The 18,909-nt window shown below is 45.6% G+C and overlaps 1 protein-coding gene across 13 annotated transcripts in view; it reads left to right on the top strand.

Annotated features, from left to right (window-relative positions):
• The window catches only part of PTBP3 (polypyrimidine tract binding protein 3), a 415,749-nt gene that overhangs the window by 204,373 nt on the left and 192,467 nt on the right, over nt 1-18,909 (top strand). The window contains exon 1 of one of the 13 annotated variants that reach the window (XM_063914710.1): nt 416-527. The exons of the other annotated variants lie outside the window; for them this stretch is intronic. Within the exon in view, the coding sequence (XP_063770780.1) occupies nt 521-527 (7 nt within the window). The 5' untranslated portion in view covers nt 416-520. Of the gene's footprint in view, nt 1-415; nt 528-18,909 lie in introns of those variants that run through there. 13 annotated transcript variants of the gene reach the window in all.

Below are 18,909 nucleotides of genomic sequence, written 5' to 3'. Positions count from 1 at the left end.
GCCAGAGAAAAAGTACATTCCCATCAGCTCCTAAATGCCAAGTTACTGGATGTGTTTGAAAAACGATAAGAGCTGGTTGACTGGTATCTCCGTCCACTTGTGTCTCTTTTAGGCTTAATAAATAGACCCCACAGTTACTTGCATTTGGTTACACAGTAAATGTACAGTAAATGTTTTCAGCAAATCTCTTGGTCTGGCAAGTTATGAAAAGGTTTATGTATTTTTTTCTGTAGGTGAATGTTTTTAGTAGTTTGTTAATTTAAGGCAGCTCTTTTTAGGTTTGGTGTTCATTTTACATAAAAAAAAGATCAAGAGTGAAACAAATCATACTCTGTACACTATTTCCGTTTAAACAGCTACTATTCGGGAAAAAATATTAATATATAAATTTGTAATAATTTGCTTGCAGCTCAAGTCTGACACCTGAATCAACATTACACCTGATTCCCTGTGGTAACATTTTGCTTCCGTTCAGTCACCTAGTTTGATGCTTCTGTAGTGAAATTGGAGTACAGACATAATGCTTGGTATGTGCTCTTAAGTATTATCCGTTTACCATAGATAATACTGTACTGTATGTCATAATGCAGTTTTGAGTCATGCGGTTGTTTGTGGAGCAGGGATAGGTTTTAATTTATCATTTTAATTAGAATTTCTTTTTCATCCACTAGGGGTCACTGGAGTACTCTTGGGATATGGACGGCTTCCACCGGAAGAAGGCACTGAATAAATTAATTTTTGAGACTACTCCTCCCCTCCATATCCTCGAGCACTTCAGTGTTTTTTCTGTGCTCAACACAGTTAGAAGGCATAGTGGAGCTCGTCCACAAAGTATTGGAATTTTTTCTAAGTTTTTTTTTTTTTCCTTTCAAGGATTTCCACGTCCTTTCCCCCCTTCTAACAGGCGTGGGTCAGGGACAGTGGAAGCGGCTGAGAACAGCCGTGAGTGTCGGACCTCTCTGTAAAGAGCTCCCTCACTCCACCTGCAGGCTGCCTGCAAAAAGCTGGACGGAGCTTGGATGAGAAGCCCCGTCATAGACTTTTGTTACGGTCCAGGTATGTTGGGTAGGGGCGGTCAGCTTATGCTGCCGCCCCACTGTTGGGGATTGTATTGGGCATGTTTCACTCACTAACGACCGCTGCCCGGAGCGCGTGTGCATAGGCCGCTTCACGGCTCTATGCAGCGCGCTCTCACTCTCCGCCGCTCCCAGCATCTTAAGTTACCTAGCAGACCGCTGCTCCCTGCGCCGCAGCAGCCGATATGTTCCCCGCTGCCTGGCTACACAGGAGGCCACTCCACTCTATGCTGTGTGTGGCGGGCCGGGAGCGCGTGTGCATAGGCCGCTCCACGGCTCTATGCAGTACGCTCTCTGCTCCCGCTGACCGCCCGCAGCAACCGAGGAGTTCCCCGCTGCCTTGGCATACAGGTACAGGCCGCTCACACGGCCCTATGCAAAGTTCCGCAGGCCCCGACCCGGTGCTGTACACGGAGGTCGTGGGGGTGGGGGGAGACATTAGCAGTATTGGCAGTGTTAAGCTTTGTAGAAAAACTTGGTACTTAACATGTTTAATGTTCTCCTGTCTGTTCCAGGATTCCTATATTACATCTCGGCTTAAGAGTGGTACTAGGGGAATTTGGGGGTCAGTTTTCTTATTGCTGGCAGGCACTGCACTTGCCTGATATATACAAGGAACTTTGGTGTTATTACTGAGTCGTGCAGACTGTCTGTGTGTAGTTTGTATTGTCTGTCTTTATAATGAGTAAGACACCAGCAAAATCTAAGAAACATTTTTCATGTCATGTCTGTAAGAGTGTGTTGCCTGATGGATCCACCACATGTACAGCATGTGTTGTTAATACAGCCACAAATACGATTTCCACAGAAGTAAAGCCAGCATCTCTGGACCCTCCATGGGCTTTACTTGCAGATGTATTAGTTGGTTTACAATCAGAGCTGGCCGCCTCTCGTGAAGAAAGAGAGGCGGCAAGATCTGAGTTTAAAATGAGACCATTTGAGTTACCAGGGGAGTCTCAATCTGGTCAGAGGTCCACCTTGAGTGGAAAAGATAAGTTTCCTTTTCCTAATAATTTTCCAGTCTCTGGGATACTAGACCTCACTGAACATGAGTATGAGGAGGGCGAAATAGACCAACAGTCAGATAGTGACGATTTTGACAGCCCAGGTATTGATAATCTCATCAGAGCAGTACGTCAGTCGCTGGAGTTTACGGAAACTGAGGAGCCCCTGACGAATGATGAGGTAGTCTTTACTAAACGACAGAGATCTCCGATGTGTTTCCCTATTTCGGAATCTCTTAATAAAATGTTACTGGAAACACGGAAGAATCCGGATAAACTGTTTTCTATACCTCGTAGATTTAAATCGAGTTACCCGTTTCCAGAGTCCATGACAGCTACATGGGAGAACCCACCATCGGTGGATTCATCCGTATCTAAACTTACAAGGAAGTTAACCATACCAGTACCAACTGCTACTACGCTTAAAGACCCTGCAGATCGTAAAATAGAGGCTATGCTAAGGTCCATGTTTACAGCAGCTGGAGTGCTGCTGAGACCTGGGTTGGTTGGCATTTGGGTTACTAAAGCATTAATGGTATGGATAAAAGAGCTCAAGTCGGCTCTGCAAGATGACCATCTTATACTTCTCGCGGATCAAATCTGGGAAGCTGCTGAATATCTATGTACAGCTTCTACTGACGTCTGTCAGCTTACTTCTCGCCTGTCCTCATCGCTAGTCATAGTTCGACGAGCACTTTGGCTGCGTTCTTGGCAGGCGGAGACGGAGGTTAAAAAAGGTATAGAGGCATTGCCTTATGATGGCGAGAAGCTTTTCGGTCCTGAATTGGACAAATGGATTTCTGAGGCTACTGGAGGAAAGTCTGTGTTTCTTCCATCGCCTACAACTATACCTAAACGGAAATATTCTGGTCCGGCGTTCAAATCCTTTAGAACTCAGCCCTTTCGTGGGCAGGGCACAGGAGCAGTCACGCCTGGTAGAAGAGGTCGGGGACGTAGTGCCCGACAATCCAATGCACGTCGTCAAGACACTAAGACCACTAACAAACCAGTGGCATGACGGGCTCCCAGCCCATCTCGGATCTCCAATTGTGGGAGCACGCCTTCAGAGCTTTCAGGGGGCGTGGCTGCAGACGTCCACAGATGGGTGGATCCGCAATTTAGTATTAGAGGGTTACAAAATAGAGTTCGATTATCTTCCGACAGGAAGATTTTTCACGACAGGACTGCCTGTGTCGGACGACAAGAAAGCAGTTCTGCAGGTTGCCATTCAGTCTCTGCTGAATGCTGCAGTTGTAATTCCGGTCCCCGTGCAGGAACAGGGGCAGGGTTATTATTCCAGTCTGTTTCTGGTACCAAAACCAGATGGCTCAGTCAGGCCAATATTGAACCTAAAAGGTCTCAATCATTACGTCACTTACCACAGATTCAAGATGGAATCTCTCAGGTCAGTAATTGCAGGGTTAGAGCCACAGGAATTCATGATTGCACTGGATCTCAAAGATGCGTACTTACACATTCCGATTTGGCCACCTCACCAGAGTTTCTTAAGGTTTGCAATAAGGCGAGACCATTACCAGTTTCAGGCTCTGCCGTTTGGCCTCTCATCAGCGCCTCGGGTATTCACCAAGGTAATGTCCGTGATGATAGCTCATCTCAGGTCCCTAGGAGTAATAATTGTTCCGTATTTGGACGATCTACTCATAAAGGCTCCGTCTCAACAATTGCTTCTCCAGCATGCTTTGCTAACGTACAATGTACTAGTTCAGCACGGTTGGATAGTCAGTTTAAAGAAATCACATCTAATTCCGTGTCAACGACTTCAATTCCTAGGGATGATTCTCGATACAGTAAATCAAAAGGTTTTGTGGTCTGCCACAACAGAAAGTACAGGTCATTCGTCATCTGGTGCAATTAGTGCTCAAGCCACGCACAGTCTCAGTACATTTGTGCATTCGCCTTTTAGGCACAATGGTGGCGGCTTTCGAAGCACTTCAGTTCGGAAGATTTCACTCACGTCCGTTTCAACTGGAGGTGTTAGCGCAATGGTCGGGATCACATCTGCAGATGCACCACAGGGTGAGATTGTCGCCACAAGTCAGGGTGTCTCTTCTCTGGTGGTTAAAAATACACAATCTATCTGCAGGGAGACGATTCGGCGTCGTGAATTGGATAATTCTGTCAACAGACGCAAGTCTCAGAGGTTGGGGAGCTGTAGTTCAGAGTTATCGGCTCCAGGGCCTCTGGGCAGATCACGAAAGATCGCTATCCATAAATGTTCTGGAACTCAGGGCGATTTACAATGCTCTAAGACAAGCAGTGTACATGTTTCGTTTTCAGACTGTTCAGGTGCAGTCAGACAATGCGACGGCAGTCGCATACATAAACAAACAAGGAGGAACGAGAAGCCGCATGGCAATGCGGGAAGTAGCTCGGATCCTCAGATGGGCCGAATATCACCAGGTGATATTGTCGGCAGTGTTCATTCCGGGAGTGGACAACTGGGAGGCAGATTTTCTCAGTCGTCGGGATTTTCATCCAGGAGAGTGGGCATTAAATCCAGAAGTGTTTCAGATGTTGATCCAGAGGTGGGGTTACCCTCAGGTGGATCTGATGGCATCCCGCCACAATCATCAGGTGTCACGATATGTGTCCAGAACAAGAGATCCAAGGGCAGTGGCGGTGGATGCTCTCACAGCCGCGTGGCCGTACAGCCTCGTGTATCTGTTTCCACCGTTTCCGCTGCTCCCGCTGTTGCTAAAACGGATCAAGAGAGGGTCCGTCACAGTCATACTAATAGCGCCTCATTGGCCTCGGAGAACTTGGTTCTCGGATCTCCTCGGTTTACTCGCAGACGATCCGTGGCCACTCCCACTACGTCCGGACCTGTTACAACAAGGTCCGTTCCTTTACCCCGATTTAGCGCGGCTGCGTTTGACGGGGTGGCTGTTGAAAAGGCCATCTTGAGAAGAGAGGGCATTCCGGAGTCTGTTATACCAACCATGGTACGAGCTAGGAAGCCGGTTACGGCAGCTCATTATTACAGAATCTGGCGTACTTATATAGGTTGGTGTGAAGCTCGGAAGTTTCCGACATCATCTTTTAATTTATCCCGTCTTTTGTTATTTTTACAGATGGGGTTAGATGGAGGACTACGTCTTTCCACACTAAAGGTGCAGGTATCTGCGTTGTCAATTTACTTTCAAAGGAAATTGGCCTCGTTGCCGTCAATACATACGTTTCTACAGGGTGTAATGAGGATACAGCCTCCTTTCATTCCACCTACAGCACCATGGGACTTGAATCTGGTTTTAGATTTCTTACAGTCCGATTACTTTGAACCCTTACAACAAGTGGATATTAAATTTCTCACTTGGAAAACGATTTTTCTTTTAGCCTTAGCTTCGGCTAGGCGTGTTTCAGATCTGGGTGCCTTGTCGTGCAAGTCACCGTATTTAGTTTTTCATGATGACAGAGCGGAACTTCGGACGAATCCCGCTTTTCTACCAAAGGTAGTGTCGTCTTTTCACATCAATCAACCAATAGTAGTTCCGGTATTAACAGAGAATGCTGAAACGTTGGATGTGGTTCGCGCATTACGCGTCTATGTATCCCGAACGTCTACGGTTCGTAAGACGGATACGTTGTTTGTTCTCTATGATGCGGCTAAGAGGGGTTGGCCAGCCTCTAAGCAGACCTTATCCAGATGGATCAAACTGACCATACGTCAGGCTTACCTTCATGCTAGGTTACAGCCACCTACATCAGTAACAGCTCATTCCACACGTTCTGTGGGAACGTCATGGGCAGCGAGTCGTGGGGCTTCTACGACACAGCTTTGCCGTGCGGCTACTTGGTCTTCAGTGCACACGTTTGTGCGCTTTTACAAGTTTGATACGTTCGCGGCATCAGCATCTAGCTTTGGCCGTTTAGTGTTACAGGTGCCAAACAGCTCTCCCGCCACGGAGGAAACTTTGGTACATCCCAAGAGTACTCCAGTGACCCCTAGTGGATGAAAAAGAAAATAGGATTTTGGTACTTACCAGGTAAATCCTTTTCTTTGAATCCATAGGGGGCACTGGACGCCCACCCAGAGCAGTTTATCTGTTTTAGGAAGTTCAGTGGTTCTTATGGTAACACACTTGCACGACTGGTTTAAATTTAACAAAGGTTAATCAGTTAGGGTGTCAACTGTTTAGTTGTCTGTTACGTTTTGTGTCAACTTTAATGTTGTCCGTGAGATTATAGGTAATTCTCCTTTTGTCAATCTCTCTATCGATCCTGTTCGGCTCAGTAAAAAACACTGAAGTGCTCGAGGATATGGAGGGGAGGAGTAGTCTCAAAAATTAATTTATTCAGTGCCTTCTTCCGGTGGAAGCCGTCCATATCCCAAGAGTACTCCAGTGCCCCCTATGGATTCAAAGAAAAGGATTTACCTGGTAAGTACCAAAATCCTATTTTTTGTGCCAAGTGGTTATACCAGCACATCTTTGAGTAACCATTTTCCTTACAGAACTTCATAAAATTACTTTACAGTATTGAATCATTTTAAAGATGTTTGGCTGGGACTTGACCCCCTCGTTGTCTTCACTCATTATCAAAATGATCACAACAGCAAGAGATTAACTGCTGAATTTGTAGGAGGAGTGAACATGTTAGTGAGAACAGGACTAGATGTGTATCATCATACACCTAGCATCTTTACGCCATACGGTGCTAGACATGTGGTGCGACTTATGCTGGGTACAGACAAGGCAATATATTGGCTGTTTGAGTGAACAGCCGATGTATATCTGGCGGGTGTAGGCAAACGATGTGTCTGTGAATGATGTAATTCATATGATTTCATATGATATCACAGCTGGGCGTGCAATTTCAAATGCCTGTCTGGCTGTGATGTGAGACCAACATATACAGTATATTCTTACCTGAATCGGCTGCCCTTTCGGCATGGCGGTGGGTATGCCATCAAGCTGTTATGGTGGGTACTCAGCCTAAGACGCACTGACAGGTATAGCGCAGCCTACTTTTTACCTAACATTGTGATGCTAAGATGCAAGAGGGATTGGTACTACCTATGCACAAAACAGCAGATTAAATACATTGAAGCATGGTGGGGGAAATAGCCACAGCCGCTACTATCATGACCAACATATTCACACGGATGTCCGTACTAAAAGCCCCAGTGACTAATGTATATTAACAGTGTAGCTTTGTCACTTGGGATCAGATGTACTAAGCCTTAAAAAGTGATAAAGTGGAGAGTGATAGTACCAGCCAATCAGTTCCTGTCTTGTCACAGGCCCTGTTTGAAAAATGACAGGAGCTGGATGGCTGGTAGCTTATTCTCTACTTTTATCACTTATCAAGGCGTAGTACATCTGGCCCTTATGGTTTTAGTGGTGCAAATATGATGCAGATTTTTAGACAAAAAGATGCACAGCTAAATTACAAGGGCCCTGACACGCCAAGAGGGCTCTTTGCATGCCTAAAAAAAAAGGTACATGAGGATACATCTGCACATGTGATGTATGATGAGTGACATGGAGGGAAGTGGAATATTGGACTCCTCATTGTGTAGTGGAAGGAGCAAAGTTGCAAATAACAGTTATTGAAGACCTCTATCACAAAGAGGTAGTAAAAATCCGTTATTAGGAACAATTCTGCATTGGTAAAAGAAGGTTAAATCATCTTGCGCTAAGTTAGTCCAAGCAATATTGTTTAAGTGGATCCATTATATTGATGTTTCAAATACTCCTTTGTGCAGCTCTCCTCCATTTTTCTTTCCTCCGGGGAACAATTGCATCTGTGTAAGAAGGGATATCTGTGTAAGAATAGTGAAGTGCAATTTTATTTTTATTTTTAAAAAGGTATTTTTTATTAGACACAGCATATTACAGAGCAGACAATATCATCGAAAATACATGATAAAAAAATTTGTACAAGCGGTAGACATTTAAGAAACACCAATCAGTGAATCTCAAAATCAGATGTAAAGTAATACAAAGATGAGAAAACATTACTAACAGAATGTTACATACAGACTATCTGTGAGGATATGCAAATATACAGTTGATTGTACTGAATTAATATGACATAAAATACTATACTCTGCATTTGTCATTATTGGGATTAGTGGATTTAGCTTTTATAGTTTAAGTGCAATTTTAACAAGTTTAGTAAATGGTTTAAGCTGCATGTACCTCATAGATAAAGACTAGCTATCAAAAATTGCCTCCTTAGAATGTTTTATTTGGAAACTTGTTAAAATTTGTTCTTCACTATTGTACGCCCCCCTCTTATACTTTAAATATTGAATATCTGACTTGTTATGCTTTAACCTTCCACGCTTTAAGTGGAATAAATAAAATTTGTGATTGTCCCGGTTTGCCACCAAATACCCACTTTAAGCATTGATGCCCAACAGAAGTGTATTATTACTTGTTGTGACACCTGTTGCCTTCACTGTTTTTAAATGTGTTTCTGTGATGTACTCGAATGCATAGATCTAGTTTCAATGGCATTTGTAACAAAATCTGATGAGGAATTTGCTTAGCCCTTTTACAGTGTTTCTGTTTAATATTGCATTTGCTTCCAATTTTTTGAATGGCTCGACGATATTATAATGTATTCTGGTTTCTTCTTTGTACTAAGCTGTTTCCATTCTGTGGATTGTATATGCAAATGATGCTCCTATTTATTTTAGACAGTATTGTATGGAACATGTGCCATGTGCTAATAAAACTTAGGGCAATTCAATCAGAGCAATGCCAGCAATGTGTGCAGTAAAATGAGCAATGTTGCTCTGCTGCAATTATACATGAGGCGAGCACATTGCAGTCTTGTTTTATAGGAAGTTTATTCCCCTTTATCCATACAGTGATGACTCCAGGTGTGCAGCATTCAAATTGTGTCTTTGTAGGAGGGAGGGGGGCCTATCACTTCTGAAGTACCAAACACACCTGTCTGGGGTGTGGCTATACCCACTAGGACATGACATAATATCACAGTATGCTGTAGCATTGCTCCCGTGTCCTAATTTGCAGTTTTTTGAATGTTGGAACCCAAATGTGTTTACATAGGGCGAGTGCAAGTAAATGGAACAGACCTGTTCATAAAAATGGTGCTGCAATGCCGATGCTAGTATGTATGGGGGTTGTCGGGTTTTATTATTATGTTTTTGTGCGCCTCAGACACTAGTAATTGCATCTAGGTTGGCACCAGTTATTAAGGGGCTTTATATATTCAGTCTTATGTAGCTTATCTTATAATTAACATTGTTAATATTGATTTCTCTTACGTCCTAGAGGATGCTGGGGACTCCGTAAGGACCATGGGGTATAGACGGGCTCCGCAGGAGATAGGGCACCTAAAAAGAACTTTGACTATGGGTATGCACTGGCTCCTCCCTCTATGTCCCTCCTCCAGACCTCAGTTAGATCTTGTGCCCAGAGGAGAATGGGTGCACTGCAGAGAGCTCTCCAGAGTTTTCTGTTGAAGAAGAATTTTGTTAGGTTTTTTATTTTCAGGGAGTCCTGTTGGCAACAGGCTCCCTGCATCGTGGGACCGAGGAGAGAGAAGCAGAGCTGGCTTGTCAAGTTGGGCTCTGCTTCTAAGGCTACTGGACACCATTAGCTCCAGAGGGAGTCGGAACACAGGTCTCACCTGGGGTTCGTCCCGGAGCCGCGCCGCTGTCCTCCTCACAGATGCCGAAGATAGAAGCCGGATGAGAAGGCAGAAGACATCTTAGGCGGCAGAAGACATCAGATCTTCATGCGCCATTGCTCCCAGTCACACACACACACACACACACACAGAGCAGCACTGAAGGGCGCAGGGGGGGGCGCCCTGGGCAGCAATAAACCTCACATTTGGGCAAATGCAGATTGATTAGGCTGCGAAGGCAGTAAATCTATGATCCCCCGCCATTTTTATTGAAAAATCACTGGGACCGAAGCCCGCCGTCGGGTGGGCGGGGCTTGATCCTCAGCACTAACCAGTGCCATTTTCTCCACAGAAGCTGCATGAGGAAAACGCTGGCTCCCTGGTCTCTCCCCTGCTGAACTTCACAGGCTGGGAAAAAGAGGAGGGGGGCACATTAGCGACGCAGTGAGTGGGAATTGACATATTCTATATAGAAAAGCGCTATCTGGTCATATTTTTTCCAGTGTTTTTAAGCGCTGGTGTGTGCTGGCATACTCTCTCTCTGTCTCTCCTTAGGGCCTGGTTGGGGTTTTGTCCCCTTATAGGTTAATCCCTGTGTGTGTGGGGTGTCGGTACGTGTGTGTCGACATGTCTGAGGCGGAAGGCTTCTCCAAGGAGGAGGTGGAGCAAATGAGTGGTGTGTCCCCGTCGGGTGTGCCGACTCCGGATTGGATGGACATGTGGCATATGTTGAATGCAAGTGTGGCATCTTTACATAAAAGGCTTGATAAGGCTGAATTAGGGGGGACATCAGGGGGTCAATCCTCGGATTGGACCGACTCACAGGGCCCGTCGGGGTCTCAATAGCGTCCCTTAACACAAGACACTACTACCGACACGGATTCTGATTCCAGTGTCGATTACGACGAAGTAAAATTGCACCCTAGGGTGACTAAAACCATTCAGTGTATGATTGTGGCAATAAGGGATGTGTTGCATATTGAGGATGAACCCTCGGTCCCCGACACAAGGGTACACATGTTTAAGGAAAAGAAACAGATTATTAACTTTCCCACATCTCATGAATTGAATGATTTCTTTGGAAAAGCTTGGGAGACTCCGGATAAGAGACCGCAGATCCCCAAAAGAATTTATATGGCATACCCCTTCCCTAAGCAAGACAGGGAGATTTGGGAATCATCCCCCACTGTGGACAAGGCGCTGATGCGCTTGTCCAAGAAAGTGGCGCTACCGTCTCCTGACACAGCGGCCCTTAAGGACCCTGCAGATTGCAGGCAAGAGACTACCTTAAAGTGTATTTATTCTCATACGGGTGCTGTGCTAAGACCGACAATTGCGTCGGCATGGGTGTGTAGCGCAATTGCAGCTTGGACAGATGAGCTGACAGATCAATTTGATAATATGGATAAGGATACTATATTCTTAACTCTAGCCCATATTAAAGGCGCAGTCTTATTTATGAGGGATGCTCAAAGGGACATTGGATTGCTAGCTTCTAGGGCCAATGCCATGTCTATCTCAGCGAGAAGATCCTTATGGACTCGCCAATGGACGGGTGATGCGGATTCCAAAAAACATATGGAAGTACTACCCTATAAGGGTGATGTATTGTTTGGGGATGGGCTGACGGACCTGGTTTCCACAGCTACAGCAGGTAAATCAATTTTTTTACCATATATTCCCCAACAGCAAAAGAAAGTAACACCCTATCAGATGCAGTCCTTTCGGTTGCACAAGTCCAAGAGAGGTCGGGGATCCTCTTTCCTCGACAGAGGTAAGGGCAGATGCAAGAGAGCACCTGCTTCGGCAGGTGCCCAGGAACAAAAGTCCTCCCCGGCTGCTCTAAAACCCACAGCATGACGCTGGGGCTCCCCTGAGGGAGTCCGCACCGGTGGGGGCACGTCTTCGACTTTTCAGTCAGGCCTGGGTCAGTTCAGACCTGAATCCCTGGGTGTTGGAAATAGTTTCCCAGGGTTACAAATTGGAATTCGAGGAGGTGCCCCCGCGCCGATTTTTCAAATTGGCCCTACCAGCTTCCACATCGGAAAGAGATATAGTGTTAGCTGCAATTCAAACGCTGTGTATACAGCAAGTGATAATCAAGGTTCCCCTGCACCAGCAGGGAAGAGGTTACTATTCAACCCTATTTGTGGTCCCGAAACCGGACGGTTCGGTCAGACCTATTTTGAATCTGAAATCCCTAAACCTGTACATAAAAAGATTCAAATTCAAAATGGAATCTCTCAGAGCGATAATAGCCAACATGGAGGAGGGGGAGTTTATGGTGTCTCTGGACATAAAGGATGCGTACCTTCATGTCCCCATATATGCCCCCCATCAGGAATACCTGAGATTCGCTGTACAGGATTGTCATTACCAATTTCAGATGTTGCCGTTTGGACTCTCCACGGCCCCGAGGATTTTCTCCAAGATAATGGCGGAAATGATGGTGGTCCTGCGCAAGCATGGAGTCACAATTATCCCATACTTGGACGATCTCCTGATAAAAGCGAGATCAAGGGAGAAATTGCTGAGCAGTGTGGCGCTCTCTCTGAGAGTGCTCCAGCAACACGGTTGGATTCTAAATCTACCGAAGTCACAGTTGATTCCGACAACTCGACTACCGTTCCTAGGTATGATACTGGATACGGAACAAATGAAGGTCTTCCTCCCAATAGAGAATGCCCAAGACATCCAGAACATGGTCAGAGACCTGCTAAAACCGAAAAGGGTGTCAGTTCACCAATGCACTCGAGTTCTGGGGAAAATGGTGGCGGCCTACGAGGCCATTCCTTTCGGAAGGTTCCATCCAAGGACTTTTCAATGGGACCTTCTGGACAAGTGGTCCGGGTCCTATCTGCACTTACATCGGAAAATAACTCTGTCCCCAGGAACCAGAGTGTCCCTCCTGTGGTGGTTGCAAAGTGCTCACCTGCTGGAGGGTCGCAGGTTCGGAATTCAGGATTGGATCCTGGTTACCACGGACGCGAGCCTCCGAGGATGGGGAGCAGTCACACAGGGAAAAAATTTTCAGGGTCTTTGGTCAGACCAGGAGTCCTGTCTACACATCAATGTGTTGGAACTCAGGGCCATTTACAACGGCCTTCGACAAGCGGAGAGTTTTCTTCGAAACCTACCGGTTCTGATTCAATCGGACAATGTCACAGCAGTGGCTCGTGTGAACCGCAAAGGCGGGACAAGAAGCAGAGTCGCGATGGCAGAAGCCACAAGGATCCTTCGCTGGGCGGAAAATCATGTAAGCGCTCTGTCGGCTGTCTTCATTCCGGGAGTGGACAACTGGGAAGCAGACTTCCTCAGCAGACACGATCTCCATCTAGGAGAGTGGGGACTTCATCAAGAAGTCTTTGCAGACATAACACGTCTTTGGGGAACTCCTCAAATAGACATGATGGCGTCACGCCTCAACAAAAAACTTCGGAGGTATTGCGCCAGCTCTCGGGACCCTCAGGCAGTAGCAGTAGACGCTCTGGTAACACCGTGGGTGTTCAAATCGGTCTACGTGTTTCCTCCTCTTCCTCTCATCACAAAAGTGTTGAGGATCATAAGACGAAGAAGAGTACAGACGATACTCGTTGTCCCAGACTGGCCTCGAAGGGCCTGGTACTCGGATCTACAAGAGATGCTCACAGGAGACCCCTGGCCTCTTCCTCTGAGGGAAGACCTGTTGCAACAGGGGCCCTGTGTATTTCAAGACTTACCGCGGTTACGTTTGACGGCATGGAGGTTGAACGCCGAATCCTAGCGAAAAAGGGGATTCCGGAAGAGGTCATCCCTACTTTAATAAAGGCTAGGAAGGAGGTGACGGTAAAACATTATCACCGTATCTGGCGAAAGTATGTGTCTTGGTGTGAGACCAAGAATGCACCTACGGAAGATTTTCATCTGGGTCGTCTTCTCCACTTCCTACAGACAGGAGTGGATATGGGCCTGAAATTAGGCTCTGTTAAGGTACAGATTTCGGCCCTCTCGATTTTCTTTCAGAAGGAATTGGCTTCTCTTCCAGAAGTCCAGATGTTTGTAAGGGGAGTGCTGCACATCCAGCCCCCTTTTGTGCCTCCAGTGGCACCATGGGACCTGAACGTGGTGTTGCAGTTCCTAAAATCACACTGGTTTGAACCGCTTAACAAGGTTGAGTTGAAATTTCTTACCTGGAAGGTGGTCATGTTTTTGGCCTTAGCATCAGCAAGGCGAGTGTCAGAATTGGCGGCTTTGTCACACAAGAGCCCCTACTTGATTTTTCATGTGGATCGAGCTGAATTGAGGACACGTCCGCAATTTTTGCCTAAAGTGGTTTCTTCGTTCCATATGAATCAACCTATTGTGGTGCCTGTGGCTACAAGTGACCTGGAGGATTCCAGATCCCTGGACGTAGTCAGGGCCTTAAAAAATTTATGTAGCCAGGACGGCTAGAATTAGGAAAATAGAGGCTCTGTTTGTCCTGTATGCGGCCAATAAGATTGGCGCTCCTGCTTCGAAGCAGACTATTGCTCGCTGGATCTGTAATACGATTCAGCAGGCTCACTCTACGGCTGGATTGCCGGTACCAAATTCGGTTAAGGCCCATTCCACTAGGAAGGTGGGCTCTTCTTGGGCGGCTTCCCGAGGCGTCTCGGCATTACAACTTTGCCGAGCGGCGACTTGGTCGGGGGCAAACACTTTTGCTAAATTCTACAAGTTTGATACCCTGGCTGAGGAGGACCTAGCATTTGCTCAGTTAGTGCTGCAGAGTCATACGCACTCTCCCGCCCGATTGGATGCTTTGGTATAAACCCCATGGTCCTTACGGAGTCCCCAGCATCCTCTAGGACGTAAGAGAAAATAAGATTTTAAACCTACCGGTAAATCTATTTCTCCTAGTCCGTAGAGGATGCTGGGCGCCCGTCCCAGTGCGGAAACTCTGCAAGACTTGTATATAGTTGTTGCTTACATAAGGGTTATGTTACAGTTGACATCGGTCTTGGACCGTTACTGTCGTTTTTTGTTCATACTGTTAACTGGTTATGTATGTTCCAGGTTACATGGTATGATTGGTGTGGGCTGGTATGAATCTTGCCCTTGGATTGCTAAATCCTGCCTTGTATTGTCCTTCTCCTCTGGGCACAGTTCTCTAACTGAGGTCTGGAGGAGGGGCATAGAGGGAGGAGCCAGTGCATACCCATAGTCAAAGTTCTTTTTAGGTGCCCTATCTCCTGTGGAGCCCGTCTATACCCCATGGTCCTTACGGAGTCCCCAGCATCCTGTACGGACTAGGAGAAATAGATTTACCGGTAGGTTTAAAATCTTATTTTTTTGGTTTGTTTTTTTAGAATTTTATAATTTAGTTTCTATAGTCTGAATACCAGTGCAAAGGAGTAAACAGTATGTGTGCATTGGCCTACATTTCTACAAATCAATCTCTTAGAATTATAAGACATAAAGCCAAAAAACAAACAAACAAAACAACTTTTAGAGGCAAAGGTTAAAAACCTTTACCCATTTCTATGGCATTATATGCACTATGCACAAAGTTTCAAATAAGCATGTAAATTAGGGCAATGCCACAAAACGTGCATGATGTCCTCCTTTTTGGATGTTGGCAACTCCAACAGGCTGCTTTTGAGGATGCACTGAATTGGAAAAAAAAAAAAGGATGCTACATTTATATGTATCTCTTAGATTGCTGCATTACTACAACATAAATAATTGTATGGAATAGAATTTGATGATCAATTTTTCCTTTTCCAGTTCCTCTACCAGTAGTGCAGCAGATTTGTGTTAGCCAGAATTCAAATCTTGCAATAACAAAGTTGAGATGCAGCTAGTCAATGGGGGTGATTCAAGTGTTTTCTGGGCGCCCATCAGAGCAATTCAATTGTTCCTTTATACGTGCCCAAATACACGTGTTTAGATGCAAATAGCTGTTATTCTCATCTAAAGTCCTGACTAGGATGCCCAAACATCCGTTGGGGCGCCTACATCATGTACTTTGCGCACATTTCTTCTCGCTGCCCCACAGCTGCTGGAGTCTAAACAAAGCAACAATTGAACTGCTCCCTTTTTGCACTCCTTATTGGTAGCCACAGGGGAAAACAATTGAATCTTCCTCCAGTGAGTCTATTGGTTGAGTTTTTCAAGGTCTCAAATATTGTCATCTTCATAAAGAAATATTTGTGCTGCAGGGGACTCATTCCAAAGTTTTTGGTAGTAAATGCTGCCAGAAAAGACGCTTTCAATGTCTAAGGTCCTCTTTAAAATCCTCAAACTTATCTCCACACTTCACCATCATACACCCAGCTTCTTTACAGGAGCATTCACATTGGTGGGCCAAGGTTTTTTTTATTTCCTTGTCACTACGTTTCTTTAATTCTAATGTCTTATTGAATGTGATCACTCTCCCACCCACTGAGATCATCACGTTAAATTATTCATATGTAGAAGGAGAAGACTGTAAAAGTAGATATTTGACCTCTAGGGGACAATCCAAATAGGTGCGAGTTGGGTCCTGCAGCTGTTCTCACAGCGAGCTCACATTTGGAATTATATTTGCATTCTAATTCCAAATTCGCATTGATTTTCTAGATTAATTTTGTTTTTTGTTTTTTAATGTGCGCACCCTCCTGTGTGGGTGAATGGTAGGGAAACATTTATTTTAAGGCACAGTATGGTACATCCTTCCTAATGAATAATCATGTATTTGTAGTTACTTAAATACTGTAGTATAATTTAGCCATTAAAGACATGTCAATTTTCAGGTGAATTTCTCTAAAAAGCTCTATAATGGGTTAAATGATGTGGGTAGGTACCTGGAACTGTTTTATTGATGGGAGGGTTTTGAATTTACAGTTTATTCCAACATTTTACAAGCATGTATAAAAACACTGACAAATGTCTATACAGACCTTTTTTTTTTCTTTATCCCAAAATGCTGGAAAGGCTTTAATTTTATGAAACACACTTGCCTTAATTTTTCAACCATTAATAAGAAGTGCAAATGTCATTCAATTGACACCTTTAACAAACCTCCAGTACTTTTCCTAATAGCCACTATCAGCCTTTTTATATGGTCTTGCTATCTCAGTGGTCACTTTTTAGGGTCCATGATGGTTTCTCCCACTTTTTCATGCACTTCTCCCAGATCGCAATTTATAGAAAAGTTGTACAACCTCGTTGTAAATACCACAAATTGACATTTCTCTATCGTCCTAGTGGATGCTGGGGTTCCTGAAAGGACCATGGGGAATAGCGGCTCCGCAGGAGACAGGGCACAAAAGTAAAGCTTTCCGATCAGGTGGTGTGCACTGGCTCCTCCCCCTATGACCCTCCTCCAAGCCAGTTAGATTTTTGTGCCCGGCCGAGAAGGGTGCAATTCTAGGTGGCTCTCCTAAAGAGCTGCTTAGAAAAGTTTAGCTTAGGTTTTTTACTTTACAGTGAGTCCTGCTGGCAACAGGATCACTGCAACGAGGGACTTAGGGGAGAAGAAGTGAACTCACCTGCGTGCAGGATGGATTGGCTTCTTGGCTACTGGACATCAGCTCCAGAGGGACGATCACAGGTACAGCCTGGATGGTCACCGGAGCCTTGCCGCCGGCCCCCTTGCAGATGCTGAAGTAAAGAAGAGGTCCAGAATCGGCGGCAGAAGACTCCTCAGTCTTCTAAAGGTAGCGCACAGCACTGCAGCTGTGCGCCATTTTCCTCTCAGCACACTTCACACGGCAGTCACTGAGGGTGCAGGGCGCTGGGAGGGGGGCGCCCTGGGAGGCAAATGAATACCTATTTTGGCTAAAAATACCTCACATATAGCCTCCGGAGGCTATATGGAGATATTTAACCCCTGCCAGAATCCGTTAAGAGCGGGAGACGAGGCCGCCGAAAAAGGGGCGGGGCCTATCTCCTCAGCACACAGCGCCATTTTCCCTCACAGAAAGGCTGGAGGGAAGGCTCCCAGGCTCTCCCCTGCACTGCACTACAGAAACAGGGTTAAAACAGAGAGGGGGGGCACTAATTTGGCGTTAGAAATATATAAAAAATGCTATAAGGGAAAACACTTATATAAGGTTGTCCCTATATAATTATAGCGTTTTTGGTGTGTGCTGGCAAACTCTCCCTCTGTCTCTCCAAAGGGCTAGTGGGTCCTGTCCTCTATCAGAGCATTCCCTGTGTGTGTGCTGTGTGTCGGTACGTGTGTGTCGACATGTAGGAGGACGATGTTGGTGAGGAGGCGGAGCAATTGCCTGTAATGGTGATGTCACTCTCTAGGGAGTCGACACCGGAATGGATGGCTTATTTAGGAAATTACGTGATAATGTCAACACGCTGCAAGGTCGGTTGACGACATGAGACGGCCGACAAACAATTAGTACCGGTCCAGACGTCTCAAAAACACCGTCAGGGGTTTTTAAAACGCCCGTTTACTTTAGTCGGTCGACACAGACACAGACAGGGACACTGAATCCAGTGTCGACGGTGAATAAACAAACGTATTCCTTATTAGGGCCACACGTTAAAGGCAATGAAGGAGGTGTTACATATTTCTGATACTACAAGTACCACAAAAGAGGGTATTATGTGGGATGTGAAAAAACTACCATAGTTTTTCCTGAATCAGATAAATTAAATAAAGTGTGTGATGATGCGTGGGTTCCCCCCGATAGAAAATTATGGGCGGTATACCCTTTCCCGCCAGAAGTTAGGGCGCGTTGGGAAACACCCCTTAGGGTGGATAAGGCGCTCACACGCTTATCAAAACAAGTGGCGGTACCGTCTATAGATAGGGCCGTCCTCAAGGACCAGCTGACAGGAGGCTGGAAAATATCATAAAAAGTATATACACACATACTGGTGTTATACTGCGACCAGCGATCGCCTCAGCCTGGATGTGCAGAGCTGGGGTGGCTTGGTCGGATTCCCTGACTAAAAATATTGATACCCTTGACAGGGACAGTATTTTATTGACTATAGAGCATTTAAAGGATGCATTTCTATATATGCGAGATGCACAGAGAGATATTTGCACTCTGGCATCAAGAGTAAATGCGATGTCCATAACTGCCAGAAGATGTTATGGACACGACAGTGGTCAGGTGATGCAGATTCCAAACGGCACAAAGGTGTATTGCCGTATAAAGGAAGAGGAGTTATTTGGGGTCGGTCCATCGGATCTGGTGGCCACGGCAACTGCTGGAAAATCCACCGTTTTTACCCTAAGT

The sequence above is a fragment of the Pseudophryne corroboree genome, chromosome 1 (assembly GCF_028390025.1).
Source record: "Pseudophryne corroboree isolate aPseCor3 chromosome 1, aPseCor3.hap2, whole genome shotgun sequence".
Taxonomy (NCBI): domain Eukaryota; kingdom Metazoa; phylum Chordata; class Amphibia; order Anura; family Myobatrachidae; genus Pseudophryne; species Pseudophryne corroboree.
The sequence above is the reverse complement of the archived record's forward strand: the minus strand, read 5'-3'. Positions and strand labels throughout refer to the sequence as shown.